This window comes from Phoxinus phoxinus (assembly GCF_949152265.1).
Source record: "Phoxinus phoxinus genome assembly, chromosome: 14".
Classification (NCBI taxonomy): domain Eukaryota; kingdom Metazoa; phylum Chordata; class Actinopteri; order Cypriniformes; family Leuciscidae; genus Phoxinus; species Phoxinus phoxinus.
This window is the reverse complement of record NC_136889.1, coordinates 12368249-12388831: the sequence shown is the minus strand read 5'-3', so window position 1 is coordinate 12388831 and position 20583 is coordinate 12368249. Positions and strand designations below refer to the sequence as shown.

General features: G+C 37.3%; 1 protein-coding gene across 18 annotated transcripts in view; it reads right to left on the bottom strand.

The window, feature by feature from the left end:
* camk2g2 (calcium/calmodulin-dependent protein kinase (CaM kinase) II gamma 2) overlaps positions 1-20583 on the bottom strand; it is a 68091-nt gene that overhangs the window by 6198 nt on the left and 41310 nt on the right. For 2 of the 18 annotated variants that reach the window (XM_079635844.1, XM_079635858.1), the window contains exons 7-18: positions 20039-20141; positions 19370-19453; positions 19133-19227; positions 15986-16108; positions 15653-15736; positions 15411-15453; positions 15093-15155; positions 11213-11253; positions 6726-6803; positions 4641-4685; positions 4205-4259; positions 1251-1355 (exon numbers count right to left, since the gene is read on the bottom strand). In XM_079635844.1, the coding sequence (XP_079491970.1) occupies positions 1251-1355; positions 4205-4259; positions 4641-4685; positions 6726-6803; positions 11213-11253; positions 15093-15155; positions 15411-15453; positions 15653-15736; positions 15986-16108; positions 19133-19227; positions 19370-19453; positions 20039-20141 (919 nt within the window). The remainder of the gene's footprint in view (positions 1-1250; positions 1356-4204; positions 4260-4640; positions 4686-6725; positions 6804-11212; positions 11254-15092; positions 15156-15410; positions 15454-15652; positions 15737-15985; positions 16109-19132; positions 19228-19369; positions 19454-20038; positions 20142-20583) is intronic. The other 16 variants (XM_079635854.1, XM_079635860.1, XM_079635857.1 and 13 more) reach the window with 14 other exon arrangements.

Below are 20583 nucleotides of genomic sequence, written 5' to 3'. Positions count from 1 at the left end.
AATAATACACAATAGCAGATGTGAAAAATATGCCTGAAAATGCTTTAGAGGATTACAGCATGTTCAAGCAACAGCAACAGAGAGCTGGCAGTGCTTGTTTAAACAGTCCAGCAGATGGTGGCAGATCTCAAGGGTTGTTACTTTTCTTAAACAAAGACCTGCAGCAGTCTGGTTCAGTGGTTTGAGCAGTCGCTGAACTCAACATGCAGCCAAGAAAGAGCAGAGATGTATAGGCAAGACGGCCTGTGTTATGACGGTGGCAGTAATCTATATACTGAACTGGCATAAGCAGGAAGAGTAAATGAAGAACTCAAGAGTAATGGCCATACTGAGTAGATCTAGGCACAGTGTGTGCATGTGTTGTGAGATGTCTGGCGTGTACAGTCTCAGCACGGGCCCTCTGCTCATCTGTCACACTCAAAGTATTCAGTGTCACAGATAAATAAATGAAAAGGTCACTCTGACTGAGAAGGTCAGTGCAATTCTTTCCATGTCAGAGGTGAGGACGTACATGAGTAAAAGGGCAAAGATGGTGGACTGCGAGAGACTCCAAATCAGGTAAAGTGACAATCTCCGTCCTTGATAGCTGTGCGGAGTACAGTAGATTATGCGGCGTGCATTTTGTTGCAATGACTCACGAAAGCCATAAAAATGCCATATTATTGTCTTAAAGGGGTCATATCATAAGGAATCAAATGCCCTCTGAGCTTTTGAGATACACTACAAAAACCCTCCATAGCATTCATTTTAACTCCTCAGTACAAAAATAGAATTTACTGACACTAAATAGTAAATATGACTCAATCTAAACATCCACAAACTTTAACACAGTATTCACATCAGAAAAACGAGCAATTTAAAAAACATCTGACATCCGAGTATCTTAAGTTTATTTTTACCAAAAGGATCATTTCAATACGACCATCGCTGTTTATGCATCACATTTAAGCAATAAAACTGCTGCCTATAATGATAAATCATTAATAAAATTAAAATGTATGATATGACCTTTCATACTGACACCAAAATCCAAGATTAGGGCATTTAACAATGTAGATGTCCAGTGAGTCCATCTCAGCCAGATATATTAGAGTAACATATTAAGTAATGACAAGCTCAGAAAGGTGAAATACTCTAGGTTAGCAGTGGGAGCAGTAGAAACAGAGAGAATGTGAGGTAGAGATCAGATGAGTCCAAGAGGGGAGTTGTAGGAGCTGCTGATAAGGTCACTGCTGTAGCAGTTGACTTACTGGGTAGTGGGCAGGGGGGAGAAGCCTCGGTCTGAGGAGCCGGCTCATCGGAGCCACTGCATTGGCTGCCCACTGCACTGTCATTGCTAGTCCCGCCCACCGATACTGACACAGACAATTCAGGGGAAAAATGTGACATTTGTTGTGGTAAGTTATACCACAAGGCACAAACCTTTTTCCAGCTTGCCTTTTGTGCTGACACAATTTGCATGATAATCGTCCAAAAATATCAACAGCACACACTACACACACAAAAAAAACAACACTCATGCTAAGACACAATGTGCAAGCAACTTAAGAGCAGAAAATAATATAAAAGGTAATGTTATGTAGAATAAAATACAAAAATAAAGATCAAAAATATTTTCTGAGCATGTTATATAAGGACATGTTATTCAACGGTTTGTTTTAGAAAAAGCTAAAATACTTCTCTGTCGGGGACATTTTTGCACCCTAGTATAGAATGTGAGATCTTTGGGCTTTTCTGCTATGACGCAAGTGGATAATTTCTAAGGTTTAACCCTCAGAGACTTACTGTTGGAAGAACTGCAATGGGTATTTAAATAAAATAATCTCCGGAATAAAACTAGGTAAAACATCATGATGATAAGAGGGATTCATTTGATTGATTAAAAAAATGAAGTAAAAATCATAATATTGTGAAATAATATTATATTAAAATAGGAAAATGTTATTTTAAATTGTATTTTAAAATGTAATTTATTCCTGTGATGGCAAAGCTGAATTTTCAGCATCATTACTCCAGTCTTCAGTGTCACATGATCCTTCAGAAATGATTATAATATGCTGATTCGATGCTTTTTTTAGATAAATGTACAGTTCAAACAGAACAGCATTTATTTTTTAAATAAAAATATTTTGTAACATTATAACAGTCTTTACTGTCAATTGAATGCATCCTTGCTGAATAAAAGTATAAAAAATGTTTTTAACAGTAGTGTATATCAATATCTGTGATGCTTAGGTCTCTGAGGGATAAATCTCAGTATATTGACTATTGAGTGTACCTGACCATCAAGCTTAGATTAGTGTCAAGCAAGGAATGATCCTAAAGCTCTACTGATTCATTAAACCTCTGCTTGTGTTTCCCAGATTGAATAGACATGATTAAGATATCTTATTATCTAACAGGCCTCAAAAAGCAATATAGAAGCTCAGAAAAGCTCAGAATTGATCAAAAAGACCAATCAGATGATGAATGGTGCCATGATTATATAATAATTGAGTTGAACCCATTGTGCAATATTGCTGTGTGGTAATGAACCACCATGTGACTCTGCTAGACAACATACTGAGATGTGATACGGAGGCTCAGTAATTCTCAGAAGGGGTATTTGTTGCCAGTAAAGGTCACTGCTGTAAAACGAATATTCCCTCAGATATTGTGGACATTCATTATGCGAACACAAGACTTTGTGATTCATCAGTGTCATGGTAACTTTGGCAATCACGGCATGGCTCCTTTTCATAGCAAAGCTTGTGCTGATTCATGATAGCAAATCAGTCAGTCTGACCCTGTTTTGGTCCCTTACACTACACAATAGCTGAAGCTGTAGTGAACAGCAATGAATCTAGAGCTGACAAGCTGGCTGTCAACACACACGCAAAGCAATTATCATACCATGAAGGTCCTTTCACCACACAGGAATCAATCTCACTGTCAATCTCTCACTACCTGTATCTGTATAATATTTATTCCCTCTGGCCTTCATTAGCACTATTTGGGAAAGTGTACAAGCCTTGACCCCATTCACATCTGGCATTAATGTCCATCCAAAGCCATTTTTGATCCTATTATTGAAACCACATTCAGAGGTAGTCAGAAACACTACATTAAAATGCATTCCGATGCGTTCTTGACAATTGTTCTGTTAATATAGAAAAAAAAACAAAAAAAAAACAACGCAAATATGATAAACAGAAGGTCAACTATACTAGCTTGACGCGTCAAATATCATTCGTTCATATTTGATGTGCTCTATGTATGCGTGTTGAACAATGTTTATATGCAAATAAAAGCCTAAATAAAATCTGTTCATATTAACCAATCGTGTCTCTGCAGAAGACTTGGATTAAACCTCTTTATTCATATATTTATTTTACCATCTCTTTACAAACTGTTAATTAAGCATCAAAGTTTTCATGTAATGGATTTTCAATGGAGGGACAGCAATTTCTCATGTTTTATTAAAAATCTATTTATATGTGTTTAGAAGATAAATGAAAGTCTTATGGGCTTGAAACGATGTGAGGGTGAGTAAAGGCATAACTATTTGAACTATTTTCTGTTTTGGCAAATTGGTAGCAAATTCAAATTAATTTGTACAGTCTCATTTGTACTTTTGTACTCATGAAACTAAAAGAGTTGTTCTCTCATATGATTGGTTTGATAAATTATGACAATTTTCACGTTTGGGTGACTTATCCCTTTAAGTACTCTAGAAAAAAATGTGAGGATGTTCTTTTATGGATTTAGACAGTCTCAGTTGCTTCGATTTCTTTATCTAAACCCAGACGAACTCAATGCGGAGCTCAGATCTCTGTGTGGACCATATACCATCTGATGTTGGACTGCTTGGTCATACAAAAATCTCACTGCATTATAACAATATTTGCAAAAGGAATGTTTGGAAATCTAAAATGGATTTTTCCTACTGACACAATAATTCAAAAGAGACAAATAACCATCTTGAAAGAAATGCTTTTGTGAAGCATCTTTTGCACAGTACTGCATGTAGTCAGAAAACCAGAGACTGTGCCCACAAAACCTGTGGTCACAGGACAGATCTAAATAACAGGTGTAAGCATGGCCTTTGATCCTAATGACATTTAAGAAATACATTTTGAATGAACTCAAACACATACACCTTGTTCTGTAGATCCCAGAGAACAAAAGAAAGACATACAAAGTACATGAGGAGTTGATGGTGTACCTTTCTTATCTTTCATGTCCTCCTCTTCTGTGGTGTTACAGCTCTCTGTAGACCCCTGTGATATGAGAGAGAGAGAGAGAGACAATATGCAAGATGGAGGGGTGGTTATATGAAGGTGGGAAGACCGAAAAAGTAGTACAGAAACAGGTTTGCAGACAGGTCTATAAACCATGTGGAACAATATATGGTGCACACACTGTAAACCAGCAAACACACACACACATAAAGAATCACCCGCAAGCACAGATATACCCCAGCACACCCTCACACACACACAGACCCCTGACAGGAACACACTGAGCCCTGCACAAACCAGCCAACCAAGCATGAGGGCAAGACCCATTCACTTGAGTGAAATTTGTGAAGTTTGGGCTTGTGGTTTTAGGAAGTAGCTCTAATGACCCATGTTCAATGGGAGCTAAAAGAGGTGGCTTACCTTGATGCCATCGGCTGGATTGTGCACGACAGTGGTCTGTGATTCCTGGGGGAGGCAGGAGAGAGTTTACCATGCGGGGCTGAGGGAAGAGGGTGAGGGGACCCTGACTCCACAACTAGCATGATGTGACTGTACAACTGTCAGGAGCATTGGAGACTTCTGCGTTTGTTCCATAAGCTAATAATGCGTATACAATGGCCCCAAAATGTTTTTGGGCACTTATTTTAAACTTTAAAAAGTATGAATTTCATTGCATCAGATGAGAATATTTACAAGTGGTATTTAGTATTATTGGTTGTTTGTTGTTATATGTTTTAATTTATGCTAAATAAATAAACAAATTCCACTTGTCAAGGGTGTTTTGTTATATCATGGGCATATTACACTAATAGCCAAACATATTAAATAAATGAGAATAATAAATATTTAAATAAATGTCCTTATGCTATTTCTTTAAAATTAATGGAAATCGATTTGTTGAAATGCTTGATAACCAGAAAAAAAAAAATAAAAAAAAATAAGGAATTAATGAAATAATGGAAAAAAATAAATGAAGCAAGACTGTGCTACATTTATTTTAAAGGGATAGTTTACCCCAAAATAAACATTCTGTCATCATTTACTTACCCCAAACCTGTATGATTTTTTTTTTTTGCTGAAACAAAACAGTTGATGGGTCGCATTGACTTCCATAGTATTTTTTCAATGGTCAATGGCGCCCAACAACTGTTTGGTTACAAACATTCTTCAAAATATCTTCCTTTGGAACAGTGAATAAATGACAGAATTTTAATTTTTAGGTAAACTATCCCTTTAAAAAAAATGCTACATATAATACAATGACATTAATTTGTGTTTAAGTGTGGGTTAGGTGTCCAAATACATTGAGGCCCCTGTATATAAAAACTATAATGTTTTGTAAAGAAAGACATTATACAAAGAACTTGAAGTTCAATGGATATGCATGCAAAGATTACCGGTAGGTACTTCTAACCACAGAGAGACAGTGGAAAAGGAAGTAGTCAATAGGCTTGAGAAGTCTCTCTCCAAGACCAACCCCAGTCACCAACAGCACACAGACATAACAGAAATGATTAACACTGCACAAACAGTTAGCTTTCAATGCCACATTGTTATTTCTCCAGAAAACACAAAGCATTGATCCCACCTTTGCACATACACACACCCCACATATAAACAAACAGTCTTGCACACTAGATCCTACTTTATTTCCACCACCACTAACACAACACCCTCTAATAAGCAACCTGTCAACGCAGACCTGAAGATGCAGTCCCTACGTGCCGAGAACCAGTTACAATTTCATTCCCCTTGATGCATTACTGAGAGAAAACAAAAACTCATCGCCTGTAAGCCCAAGCAACTTCAATGTCTGGGCAAACACTAAGAAATACTGAAAATAATACTTAAATAAATAAAAAATTACATATCAATTAAATACTCAGATATTTAAATTCCCTTTTTTTCACATTTTCTTGCTGATAACAATGATCTTTGACTTTTAGACCCCACTGTTCCTTGACTGGGTGTGCGTGTCAGTTGACAAATGTGTTTGTTGACAGAACTGAAGTACCTCTATGTCCTCTGAAGGCTGTGAACTGGGTAAATGAGCAATTACCCATAATAATAAAAGTTAGGGACTGCATCTTCAGAACAAACAGAGCAGCTCTGCTTCCTGACGTAAAATTATCCTGTTTTACCCTTGGAGACTCGACTGTGAGATTAAGAGAAGATGCAACCAGGGATTATATACAGAAAGGTTTTTGAAACTGTCTAAAGTTCAGGGGTTGTCTGCTAAGATGTCAAACTTCTCCTGCGAGTTTGTTTGGGTAAAATAGGAAGTCAGAGAGAAATCCACAGGCACAAACCAGATGTTTTAGTTCAACTCATCAAAAACCATGAGTAACGTCACACATCTTCATCTGAGTGGATTGAGCGATGAGTGGTGGAAGTCAAAATAACAGGTATGGGACAAACTGATAAAGCCTTTTACTAAACAAAGACTTAAGAACTAAGAAAAGGAAAGACTATGAATGAAGGAAATAAAAAGTTAAGATGAGGTACCATTGGTGCAGTGGATGATATGCTGCTGTCTTTGGTGCTGCTGCTTACTACACTGTTTTTGCTGTTGTTTGTCTGTGGCTGGGGCAAAAAACAAAACAAAAAAACAATGACAACACAAAATAACAGAGCCATTCCAAAAGGGTCCTCACACCATCGGTGCTCGGTCCCTAATGCTTTCTGTTCAGGGAAGTTCAAGAACTGACAACCTCAGCTCATTCTAGACATGAAAGGGGATCTGGATGGGTAAATTAGCTTAGCTATTAGCCTAGAGCACGTTTAATGATACACTTTCATGAAAAAAAAAAAAAAAAAAAACGTTTTCTAGCTGTACTTTTAATTATTAGAGGCGTTTTTTTGTGAGAGGTACGTTATAGAATTACAGATTCAAACTACTCATCATGGTCGGTAATACTAGAGTCATAAAATAAAAACAAATATTGAAATAAATCCTCCCATATCTGTAAAATCACATTACAATTCTTGATAAAAACAAAGATAAAACATGGTGGGCTGTACAAAAAGAGACAGTAACATTCCTTTAAATGGGTATGTTACTTGATATACAATTCGGCAGTGTTGTTTTGGAACTGTTCAATTATCCTAAAATATTTATACAGAAAATAAGTATATTTCCAGAGAATAAGTATATTTATTTAATAATAATAATAGTAATTCAGTATATGTGTATGTAAACATCTTTCAAACTTTCATATGTAGAGACATTGTTACAGTGCTGATAAACATGTAAATATACTAATAGAATTTGTACTTGAATATATCCATAAAGATGGATACAATGGTAAAAAAAGAGAAAAGTTTCAAGGCTTCAGATAAAATATTTGGTATTTACAGAAATATTTATATTTCCTTTTTTGCTGGCACAGTAACAATTAGAGGCCAATGTTACTGTCAAGGAGGGACCCTGATAGGTCACTAGTGCATGCAGTGAAAAACTTCAGCGAGAAGAGCTTATGCTCAAACCTCGGACTCTGTGAATCAATTCAGGGTACAACTAATGATTCAAAAAGAACAAAGGCTGACTATAGGAAAAAAAGAAGAGAGGTGGCAGTAAAACCGATACAATTCTTGAGAAGAATGTTCAAGAATCCTGACAGAAAGATTAGAACAGGTTACACACGGATCAAAAAGACTGAAGCAGAACAGCAGCCAAAAGTTGTTCATCCTAAATGTTAAACAGCCATAAAGAGAAAGGAGAGATGTATTTTGAAAGAAACTGCTTTATGCATTCAGTCTCAGATAATTGACGGTTATTTTTCAGCATTTTTCAGGAGTGATAGAGGCAGCTAGTTTATAAGTGACCCGACTATATCATCCCTGAAAAACGCTGAAAAATAACTGTCAATTCATATGTTTTAGATGCTTATAAAGAAAGAAACAGAATTAAAACTTATATTATATGCAAATATTAAAAAAAGATATATAAATAAATACATTATATTATTGTATTTATTAGGGCTGTCAAGTGATTATTTAAAAAAATCGTATTAATTACATGATGTACAGATTAATTGTTAAACGAGAAAAGCATCAAATACTCATTCAAAATTTTTTTTTTTTGAAAAAATATATTTTATTTGATTTAACATAGAATTTATTACACAAACTTTTAGGCTTCAATGGCTATGAGGGTAAGTAAATGATGACAATTTTCATTTTTGGGTGAAGTAAACCTTTTTAATGGGTTTTACATTAATATGGAAATAAGATTTTTAATTTTTATTAAATGATACTATAAATAAATGGAACTAAAACTGCTAGTAGGTGGCGGTTCATGTCTAAATGAGTAAGTCAGAGTCATTCATTCGATTCGTTCAAAAGGCTGATTCATTCAGGAATAAATTAAATTAATCTTTATAAATGGGCCATTGAATCATTGGTCGACCCAAATGATTCGCTCAAAATGAGGATTCATTCAGAAACGAAGCACTGCTGTGTGTTGCTCGGAGATGCACAACAGTTCTGCTGTGACTCAAACTAATTAATTAAAATAACAGGTTTAATTGACAGCCCTAATATTTATAAAAAAAATTTTTTTTAAATAAATTCATACAGGATGTTAAAGATGATCAAATCTTGTGTCCAAGACTCTAATTGAGATCACTGAATCAATTAAAGGCTTCTTTAGGTTTATTATTAGATCACATATTCTCATAGCCTAGAAATCTAGACGCACCCTAGCGGCAGCAAAATGTATTTTGCAGCCAGGGCAGTCTAGCAACTCTCCATAGACCTTCTAGCTGCAAAAACCTAAATTGGGTCAGCCCAATCACGTCGTGTATAGAGTAGGCGGGGGGCGGGCTTAACATAAGACGACAGAGTTGCGACGGCTGCCACTTGAAAACAAAGAATGGCGGCTGCGGATGGAGAACAGCAGTCTTTCGAATCGGCTTTGGCCGCGACTCTGGTCTCTCTTTTTCTTTAAGAAAAGAGCAAAGAACGGCACTTAAGTCATTCTTAAAAAAGGAAGAAGTGTTCGGAGTTTTGCTGGACCGGATCTTTGCCGCTCTGACTACGTCACCTTCTTCGTTGCTCTGGTTGGTTGTAGCGCTATCCTATTGCGTGCAGAGGGATTTTGAAAGACAACCGTTTATCCCGCCCCTCGGATTAAGCCGCGTCTATGAAGAGTTGCCAGACTAAACATCTTGATGCAAGTCTGACTTGCCAGGCTAATATTCTCAAAGACTTGGCTGGAAAATCCCATGGTCTACTCAATAATGGGGATAATGATAGCCACGAGCAGGAGTAAAACTGAGGAAAGGGTGTGCATTTGCCTGGACCTGATGGAGAAACTCAAGGCATGAGGAATGGGGATCTATGCACAACTTCTGAATGATGTTTGTTCGATATTAAAAATGCCACTCTGTGACCAGGCTGCTCTCTCTAACTCACAGAAATCAACTGCTGCTGCTGTCATTTACCATCAATCCCTTGACGACAGAATTTTTTTAAATTTATTCTTCGGGTGGGGACATGGAAATCCATGATATGGTTAATTAAACATTCTTTATAAACAAAAAAAATGAAAAACAGAACAAAAAGAAAGGTGCGTTTTGAATATAGTCAAATTTAACATACAATAATGTTCATTATCGTAACAAGTTGCTCTTTACTTGTTGTCAGGACAAACTCGATGTCACAGGCCACTGCAGCTATTGCCATGGCAACAGAAATCGCCTGGCAAACTATGGACTGTGGGAAAAAGGGGAGTTCCATTGAGAGAAAGGCTTGTTTGTCTGTGTTTTAACATAGTCTGTTCCAATACCATTTAAACTCTCTCTTTCCTATTGAAGAGCACCAAGTAAGAGCCCTTTGTCCACTCAAACCTCAGCCCTGGTTATTATCAGTGTCTACATGAAAGCGGAGACAGTCGAACTGGAGGAAGCTCACAGGGCATATCAAGGGCTTGCAGAGGTCGAGGAGAAACCTCTTAGACAAAAGCCCTGGTCTGAGTTACAAAGAAAGCACCAAGATGCAATGGGAATGAAGAATGAACTTCAAGGGGAATGGGATTCCAATAGGAACGTGTGCATGTAATAAAACAGAGCTGAACGGGTGAACATGACTCTGTTGATGTTTGATGATCCCATGACTCACAAAACCCTACGATGAAACAAAAAAAGACCCAAACAAACTCTCGAGCATCTCAACCAAGAAAAAAAGAGAGCCAGAGAGTGAGAAAGTGTTGAGGGAGAGTCAGAAAAAGGGGAGAGACACGGAACAGATCTCACCATCAAATAAACACTGGAGCTTGACTTCCTTTTCTGAACGGAGTGAAACAGGGAAGCATAGAAAACAGGCCAGTGAACACAGAAAAAAATAAAGCTGCTAGTTAGATCCCACAGAGAAGAAAAAGAGGAAAAATAAACAACCACAAGAAGTTGCAAAGCCATGTGTGACATGACAGGGGTGTTAAGTAGCAACGTGTTAGAAAAGAAAAGTGTTAAACTGCTGAAATTAATTTATTGATAAGACTCGTTTCATTTAGAGAAACTGTTGCTTCACAGTTGCTTGGTGAAAGGCTGACGATTCACTGCATGCACAGAGACGGCACAGGGTTGAGTAAGTCTCTCTGCTTCAACACATTTTTTATTAGACTCAGGACTAACAAATGGGCAAATATCCGTCTAAATATGCTGAATGTGTTTGATTGGACCTCCTCAGGGGGATATTATTCAAGCTAACACACTGAAAATATATCATAAACAGCTAATCATTTTAAATTAGAAACAGAGAGTGTATTTATTTAATGTCTTTGGATTATGCCAGCCATTTGCTGGTTAGCTTGACTGCCAGTTCTGTTTATAATATGCCCTTAAAAGAAGGAAAATAAATATGACAGGAAACATCTTTTAAACATAAAAACTGGGGAAGAACTGTGCATTTGTTTATGATACAAAAACATTATATTTTATAATGCCAATGCTGATTCAATGAGAAAGAGGTTTATAATATGTGTGTGGGCTTACCTTCACACCGTCGGACTTTTTGTTCAGTAAACTTTTGCATGCTGAAAGGTGAGAGGAGAAGAAAAATGAAACAATTAGAAATACTCAATCTTTTGATGAACTGACTCGTTACTGACATCTACAAATGTTGTTCCTTTACTGTAGAAACCAGTTATTATTCTTCACTAAAACTATTAAAAATTGTTTTGGGTAATTGAAAACAAGCTGAAATAAAATAAAATAAAAATATTAGATGAAAAAATGTAAACTTAAACTCGAAAAAAATAAAAAATAAACAAAATAATTAAGTTTAAGTACTAAAATTACTAAGGGCACGTTTACACATCAACGATGTACAGAACTAAAAACAGAGAGGTTTTTGTGTACAGACAACAACGTTCAAAACAATCTAATTTTACACAGATCCGCAAAAACGATTAAAAACGCTGTATTATGCATGTCAGGCCAGTAGTTGGCAACTTAGTAAAGAAAAACTATGCGCCTATAGAATGAGCATGTAATACATCACCATTCTCATAAATTCACATTTTTTAAGTTTAGAGACTATAATGGTATCGGTTTTAAGAATTTGCACTTTGAAACCCCTTTTTCAAAAGTTTGCGTTTTCAGGCCGCCAAACTACAGTTGTTGTGTAAATGATCGGCTAAAATGCATAAAAAGTTTTTAGTTGAATACGGTGAAGTGTAAATGGCCCCTAAAACTATATAAATCAAATGACAAAGCACATACAATTACTAAAAATGTAAAATATAAAAAAAAGTCAATTCAAAATATGAATGAATACTACCATAGTACATAAATAACAATGGCAGAATCAAGCCACATGATATGAAATACCATCCATAGGGTAGTAAAAATGCCACCTAGACCCATGGCACAAGCAAACACCAAAGCACTGGTAGAATATAAACTGGCTAGAAGATTCTCTCCACCAAGAAACGTGAAAGACCACCTCAGTTTGATATGAAACACTTTCTATAAGCACATCCTATCATGTGTTCTCATAAACAGAAACGTGGTTTAAAAGGCGAAACAGACACAATGCCAACAAATATGTGCACACAAATAAAAAAAAATACAAGGATATAAGTGGACTTTATAAGTATGATCTTCAAATTCCCTTACCTTCAAAAGTAGATAGAGGTAGGAAAGAATGCAAAAAGGGAAAAAGGTAAGATAAATCAATCAACGGATTATTAAAAAGAAAAACAGCTGTGGCAAACAAAGTAGTCAAGCAACTCAAAGCAAAACTAGAGGATTTTTTGTTCATGCTGGGTCCATGCTGTGCAGAGCCATCTCCTGCCTGGCCTGCTGTCATCACTGAAGGCATCTCTCCTGCACACGACTCCATGCAGATCTGACAAACCAATGCCTATGTCTGCTTCAGTTCACTCTAGCGCTCTAGCGCTGAACTGCTGATTCATGAGAGGACTGAGTGGTTGGACGATAAGGCCTTTTTCCTGATCTGTTCAGCTGTTGTGCTCGTAATTAAACTGGTCTCGTAATTGAAATTGTATAATGCATCAAATGAGTTTGTGTGCTGCACCTGTTGATAGTGTGAAATTAATAAAAAACGAATTTAGCATGAGTTAGAGAGGGTAGCGGAGGACTGATAAGAGGATTTTTTTAAATAGTTAGTTCCACTGCCGATAGAGAGAACAGGGTGGATTATGGCCGAGTAAGTGATCGTGTACTGTACACAATACTGTTCAAAAGTTTCAGGTCAGTAAGATAAAATAAAAAAAAAATCAAACTTTTTATTAAGAAAGAATGCATTAAATTGATCAAAAGGCACACTAAAGACTTTTATAAATGTTACAAAAGATTTTGAATTAATTTTTTATTTATTTTAACTTTCTATTCTTAAAAAAAAAAAAAAATCATATTATAAATTGTAATCATATTACACAGCATTTCTGTTTTTACAGTATCTTTCGTGAGCATGGAAGGCTTCTTAAGAAAAAAAAAAAAGAGTTTAAAATTTGACCCCAAAAATACTGACCCTAAAATTTTAAATGACGGTGTACACGTAGAAATTGTGTGTGCTGAAATTAGACAAATTTGCTCAAATTAAATAAACTCATAAGTGGGCATGGTTATCGGCAGTGTTTTTCAAAATAGTCAAAGAGCAGCTAATTAAATGGCCTGGCTGATATATCACATTGTAAACAACTGCCTCTGATTAAATTAGATGTACTTGTGAGGCTTAAATAATTCACAGCAGCTGTTAACGGTGCAGTTAGTGATTTTTTAAAAATGCTGTTAAAAGTGGATCGGACTCAGCACCGCAACAAACTAGCAGCCAATCAGCAGTAGGGGGTGTATACTAATGATGGGAGAGGAGAGACAGTGAGCTGAGCAAGAGGGAGATTTGAAGAAAGACTTTTAGTTTACATCAAAAGAGAAAAGCTCACTGGAAAAAGAAGGGCTATGATCAAGCAAGAGCTTTAGGACCCATGTTAATATTAGAAAAGCTTTCCAACACTGGTGAGACCTAAGCAGGAAGGGCCTGAAAATGGATGCAGAGGATGCGATAATTCAGCTCCATCCATGAGTAACATTTATATACTGTATATACTCTTGTGTACTGTAGGTTAATTTTTTGTGCTCTTGTTTATCCTCTTCACTTTTTTTCTCCCCGCAAAGCATTATTTTGCTTTGATAAAAAAAAAAAAACACTCTTGTATTGCATGTTTGTGCATTTTGGGGGCAAACCAATGAAGGGATTTGTTTGGGTTGATTTTCAAATATCAACAGGGTTCAACAACTATTTTGAGAAATAGCATACTGCACCTTTAAGTATCATTGTAAAGCAGCAGAAGCAATTGGCAGAGCGTTCACAGACATGCCACTTTCATTAAGACGTATACATGAAGAGAGGGGCAAGAAACTAAGAAACAAACAAAAAGCAAGACAGAAGGACATGTGGATCCCTGTTGCTTCGTGTCCTCCATGCACAAAGACACCCGAAGACATGCTGAAAGGTGCTTTTTAAGCACCCCACAGCGATCCTGCTGTGAAGACTTCATTACAGTACAGTGGTTCTTCTCAGTAAGTCTTCCCTTAAAACCATGCTATTGCTAATACATACATGTAGACATTCATTCTTACAACAGGCAAATGCCATGTCAGCATCTACCCACAATTTCATACCAGTGCAGCTGGTTGACCGAAAGCCGACCTGACTGTGACTGAGGTATACAAGGAGAACGAGCCACCTTAAGAAACCATCAACATAAATAAAGGCCACTTAAAAACCTTAAATATGATGCCGTTGCTTAAGGTGACTCGGGTCGAAATACCTCCACCGGAGTATCCCTGGACCATCACCAAGAGCGCAAACCCATAATGCATTATGTTTCCAAAGAGACACCATTTGGAAGACATAATACATGTTTTTGTGATACTCTTCTTACCATCCAAACCCACTGAAAATGACACAAAACATCTTCTGACAAGTTCACAGCACTTGTGTAAAGATGTTCAGTGCAGACTAAAGGCAAAGGTCGCCTCTGACAAGACAAGGGCCCCTTCATCCTAGACTTTGGTCAAAAGCCACGAAGCACAAAGGGTTACCATTGCGTCTCAGGGTTGGGTGTGGCTGAATTACAAGTTTTATACACATCAGTTTACTTGAATTGTATTACTGACCAGATATGCAGTCATGCAAGATTTCTATTGAATCCAATTAGAATTTAAATATTCTAAATTCAGTCAACAAACCCAAACCCTGGAGCGTGTGTTAAGTATTCTCTGCATAGCGAATGGCCTCTCAGAAGAGTTTCAGTGCCCGTGCGTTGGCAGGGGTATAGCAGGCTCCCCTTGGTCACATGCTGAGGCTGAAAGTGGGCAACGGCCCCCTAGTGCCCATCTCACATACCTTCCTGTGCCAGTGCAGCTGTGCTGGTGGTAGGGGTGGCGGGGGCGGTGTGCTGCCGACCCACTATTGGACAAAAGAGCATGTCGTTTTGGAGAGGCTTACTCAAGGCAGAAACTCAGCCTCTCCGGGATCACAGAAAAACTTACCCAATTTGTTTCATAACAAAGCAACCTAAACCCAAATGCCTCTATGCAGTCAGGAAAGTGAGGCCAGATTATAAAATCAAAGTTTTAAAAGAAACTACATAAACATAACATACTGATCTCAATGTATGATCTCAAGTCTTATTCATAATTCAGAAGCTGATAAGGCATTCACCTGAGAAGTTCCTGGACACCAGCATGGTGGTCAAAATGGCCCCCTGCAGGAGACACAAGCGCTACTTTAGTATCTTATCTAGAAAAGGACAAAGTCTTCAAACAATCATAGATTTGGATACTGTATTAATCTAGGTTACCATCATTAATGCTCTATTGCACTTATTCATGTTATCCAGCCCAGTGCATTAACTAATGTTAACAATATTGAACCTTATTGTGTTAGCAATGAATGATTCAGACCTTGAGTTTTCTACGGGCGTTGAACTTGCGCAGACACTCAACGGTTTCTTGGCGATGCATCATGGAGGCGACAGTGGAGCGTTGCTAAGTGTGAGAGAAATATGTCTTTATTCAGATACAGTTTGTTATGACAGATTGTATATAATACAAATTGTACATAAAGTCTCATTTAAAGTTTTTCATCAACCAAACAGGCTAGCAAAGGTTTATTTTATTGCTCTTTGACATTACGCCAGTTGCTGCATGTAATCGTGACAGGCTGGGTGACGCAATATAAACCAGCCCTGAAAGATATATCGAAAAGTTCTTGGGGTTTAAGTCCAGGACACTTACGCAGATCCATGGATGCTTGATTGCTTGGTCAGCGGTGATCCTCTTCGCTGGGTTGATGGTCAGCATCTGGTTGATAAGGTTTTTGGCCTCTGGGGTAACAGTGTCCCACTCTGGAGAGGGAAACTAAGACATAAAAAAACAAGAGAGGAAAGATGATTGAGTTTTCTTGGCGAGATACAGTGAGGTTTACACTGAAAACATGAGGTTTGTTTCATTTAAACCTGAAATTACCTTCCGGAAATTAGTTTTTGCAGGGTGGGATGTCTGATATTGTGTATTTACCATGGTAACTGCTAAGTTTCCATAACCTTAACACAAAATCCCACTTTATTTTCACGTTGTGCTATTTTACATATTTGTGATGACTGTGGTGGCTCATACCTTTTTGTATTCACAAAAACTAGTTAATAAAAACGAGTTTTTTAATAGCCTGTTTATTCATAAGTGTTAGTGATATTCTTACAATTTAGGTGTACTGTATACTAAGTAAAGTGGGCATAGTGCACTAACCATTTTTGAGAAATTCGCTTGGTTCAAATTCATAAATATTTGGGTCGCAGCATAATGACAATGGGAAAATGTGGGTTGGCACATGGGTCCCACAAATTTGTGACATTGATCATGTGATTTTGTACAGATGGTCAGATGTTCTTCCATTGAAGCTCAAGATGCTCTTTATATCTTAAAGGTGAACTATACAGGTTTTTTACCTTAACTGAACAGCTTCGGAGTCATTGGAATGGTTATATTACTTTTTTCGGGTTGAATGGTGGTCGTCACACATCCCCCTATCGCCTGTGGGCGGAAAAACGACACTTGCAAATTTGGGCTGACGGGCCGCCGGCCGCAGCGTCAGGAAGTATCGTGTGATATCAGGTCTCGCGATGTAACGAATTGCTTTACGGCCAAAAAAAATCTGATAAAAATCTGTCATTATTGCGCTCCCTCACACTGTTCGAACCCGAATGAAGAAGACTTTTTAAAGAATGAACCATCTGCTTTGATGTCGTTGATCTACTACTACTAGCCTCAGTTATCTGAGATTCGCCAACAAGTTTTTCGACAGTGTTGTCAAATATCTATTCCCAAGCTGTAGGGGGAGCTCTATAGAGAAACCTGCGAGCAAAAAGCAAAAATACAGTTAAGAAATTCCCGAAACTGCATAGCCCTGCTTTAAATCATGCTGGAGAACAAGATCATCAGGTTTTTTTACACAAACTTGTTGAGTTCATGAAGCTTGAGCACTGCTGACATCAATGCAAAAATAATTGAAAATCTTGTACTACATAAGGAAAGAATGAAAAATAGAAGCATTTTCACCATCTCAGACTTTTGTATGAAACTGAGAGCTCAAATGTATACTGACATGGACAAACACACAGATCAATGGCTTCCATGGCCTGTAATGGATTTTAATAAGATTAGAGCAGAGTAGCTAAAGTAATGGCTGGAAGAGTTGTTTTCCACCTGGATGGCTGAAAATGCTGAAACCAAAACTGGCCTTCATAATCACATTTCTTCCACACTGCAGCACTCCATTAAATGGACAACACCACTATGCAACAAACACAACAAGCATGCTATACTCCCATGCACTTAGTGAGCCTAGTTAAGAGGGATTTTGAAAGCACAAATTAAATCAAATTAGTATGAATCCATTTTATGATCATGCTGGACTGTTTACAAACTACAGCTGATCACTGCACTGACAGACAAACGTATAACACGATGCTATCTGCAAGACTGTTGTGACCTCATATAAGCTATATAGGATAGTGTTAATGGGAAAGATCCCACTGTAAACTGTTTTCCTTTGGGGGTTGAGGAGATAATGCTGATGATAGTGAAGAAGACTCCTCGGTTGTATGTTCCACTGCTGAGCTCTAGAGGAGGGGGCTGCCATCATTTATTATTGAGTAACTTGGCTCTCTATCCCAACCAATTAAATATTAACAAAGGCTTCAATCTGGGCTCGTCACTCTTGGGTCGATGGGGTGGCACTGAAATCTCTGTATGAGGACGGCCATGAGAGCTTCTCTGTCAACAAGTTGATGGGCAATAAAAGACTAATGAAAGGCCTTTCACTTTCTGTTACTGATTGAGCCAAATGCCGCTTAAACTGGGTTACAGTCACTTTTTAAAATAAACAGGCCTTTTGTTTGACATGCTTTTACTGTTCGACTGTTTACTAAACGTCTGCTTTAATTAGATCAGATATGGGTGCAGTGCGGAGCGATTTTGCCTGGAGTGAAAAGTAGGCGTTTTGAAAGTTAAATTTCTTCCGGCACTGCTCCATCACCAAGCAGGAGAATGATGGAGAAACACAACCGGGGAGCCATAGGTTTGTTTTGGAATTTAAAAAGACTTGTGACGTGAAAATAAGAAGTTTTCCTTTCACACGTGTACACTACCGCTCAACATTTTTAGAAAGAAAAGTGTACTTTTATTCAGCAAGGATGTATTCAATTGACCTAAAGGGACAGTAAAGACCTTTACATTTACTATTTTAAACAAATGCTGCTCTTTTGACTTTATATTGAACAAATACTGAAAAATATCACATTTTCCACAAAAATATAAAGCAGCATAACTTTTTAATATTATTAAGACATTACATTAATAAAATAAGAAATGTTTCTTGAGCATCAAATCAGCATATTAGAATGATTTCTGAAGGATCATGTAACTAGAGTAATGATGCTGAAAATTCCGCTTTGCCATCACAGGAATAAATAACATTTTGAAGTACAAATTTAAATAGAAAACAGTCATTTTAATAATTTACAAATGTTACAGATTTTACGGTACTTTGATCAAATAAATGCAGCCTTCATGAGCAAAAGAGAGGTCTTTCAAAAACACTGAAAATATACTATTGACTTCCAAACTTTTGATTTGGATCTACTGGACAAAAAGTAATGAAAATCCAACATTGAAAATCTCATATTGGTCAACCACTGATCTGAATATTGGGGTGGATGCGTTTCCTTCAATGGAACAGGCCTCATTAGATCTAAAACGGTGTCATTACATTATATATATATATATATATATATATATATATATATATATATATATATATATATATATATATATATATAAAGCAGTGAGAACTTATTAAGGGAAACAGTGTGTGTAATCACTCACGTCATAGGCTCCAGCCTTGATCTGTTGATACAGTTTGTGCTGATCCTCATCCCAAAAAGGAGGGTAACCCACCAGCAGGATATACAAGATCACACCTGCCCAGGACACATAAATTGATCACATATTTAGTACACCGATTATTCATAAAATTGGACAAACACATGAGACTTCAGGACACTAGAAAAAAAAAAAAGACTTTTTAAATGACACTTTAAATAAAACAGGTGAAAATCTTACCACAGGCCCAGATATCCACTGGCTTGCCATAGGGATCCTTTCTCAGGACTTCAGGCGAGAGGTATCCAGGGGTGCCTGCAAAACCTGTAAGGCCATATTGTGATTCATATACATTTAGTATCCAACATTAACTGATTTCACTCACAAAATCTTCAACATTCAACATTTCAGTTTGTATTAAGCAAAATACCAGTAGTTAGTGAAAAAAAATGTGCAGATGTACTTGAGATGTGCATAAAAATAGATATTTCTTCAAGGCCATATAATGTGAAAAAGCATGTAAGAAATTCCCACAATTTTGGAAAAGCTTCTTTTTAATTTGTTCACTGGCTTTGTCGTCTGTGACCTCTGACTTGGTTCAAGTGAGTAGTCTTGACTAAAAAAGAACATTAAACTCCATATTTCCCATGAGCACAGTGTAAAAACACAAGCTGGCTACTCTCCAGAGTTCTCCAGTCCCACAAGAGCCAATGATGCGATAAAGAGCAAACAGAGCAATAAGGGAAACACTGCTTGAAAATCAGCAAATGTTTTAATGTATGAGAAACCAGTGAAATTAATTTGGTCTCTTGAATTTAATTCAATCTTGCATCAAGACGATCTACAATGGCTTCAAGCCAAATCCCTTCAAGAGATCAACGAGTTGAAGGAAAAGCAAAGGAGTCTTACCGAACCAGGCCTGCTGATCTCCCTGTACCTCGATGGCAAGGCCAAAATCAGCCAGCTTCACTGCCGCCCCCTTCATCTTACTGGCCAATAGCAGGTTCTCTGGCTATAAGAGGACACGTGAAAGAGAAAAGGGTAGGAGACAAGAAAGGAAGGAGGTATAGTGAGGAAGGAGGAATAGTGAGAAAGAAAGAAAATGAGAGAGGAGACATAGATAAGAGAGTGTGAAATGAGCAAAAGAGAACATAAAATGGGTAAATCAGAACCGAAATCTCCAAATGCTGTGATTTTTACCATAAAACATTAAAGGTGTAGTGTGCCATTTTCGAGGCCAAAAGTTAACTTGAGTTAAGTTGAAGCTAAAATCGCAAAAAATTTGCATAGGCCCACCACCAATATATGAAGCACAGCAAACAGAAGTCACTTTTTTAAAGCCAAGCTACTTTCTGTTGGACACTGTGGCGAATCAGCATGACCATCCACCCCAATCTCACAAGAAATTGGGGTGGATTCCTGTTGATATTACCGTTTTTGGCTCGCAAACGTTC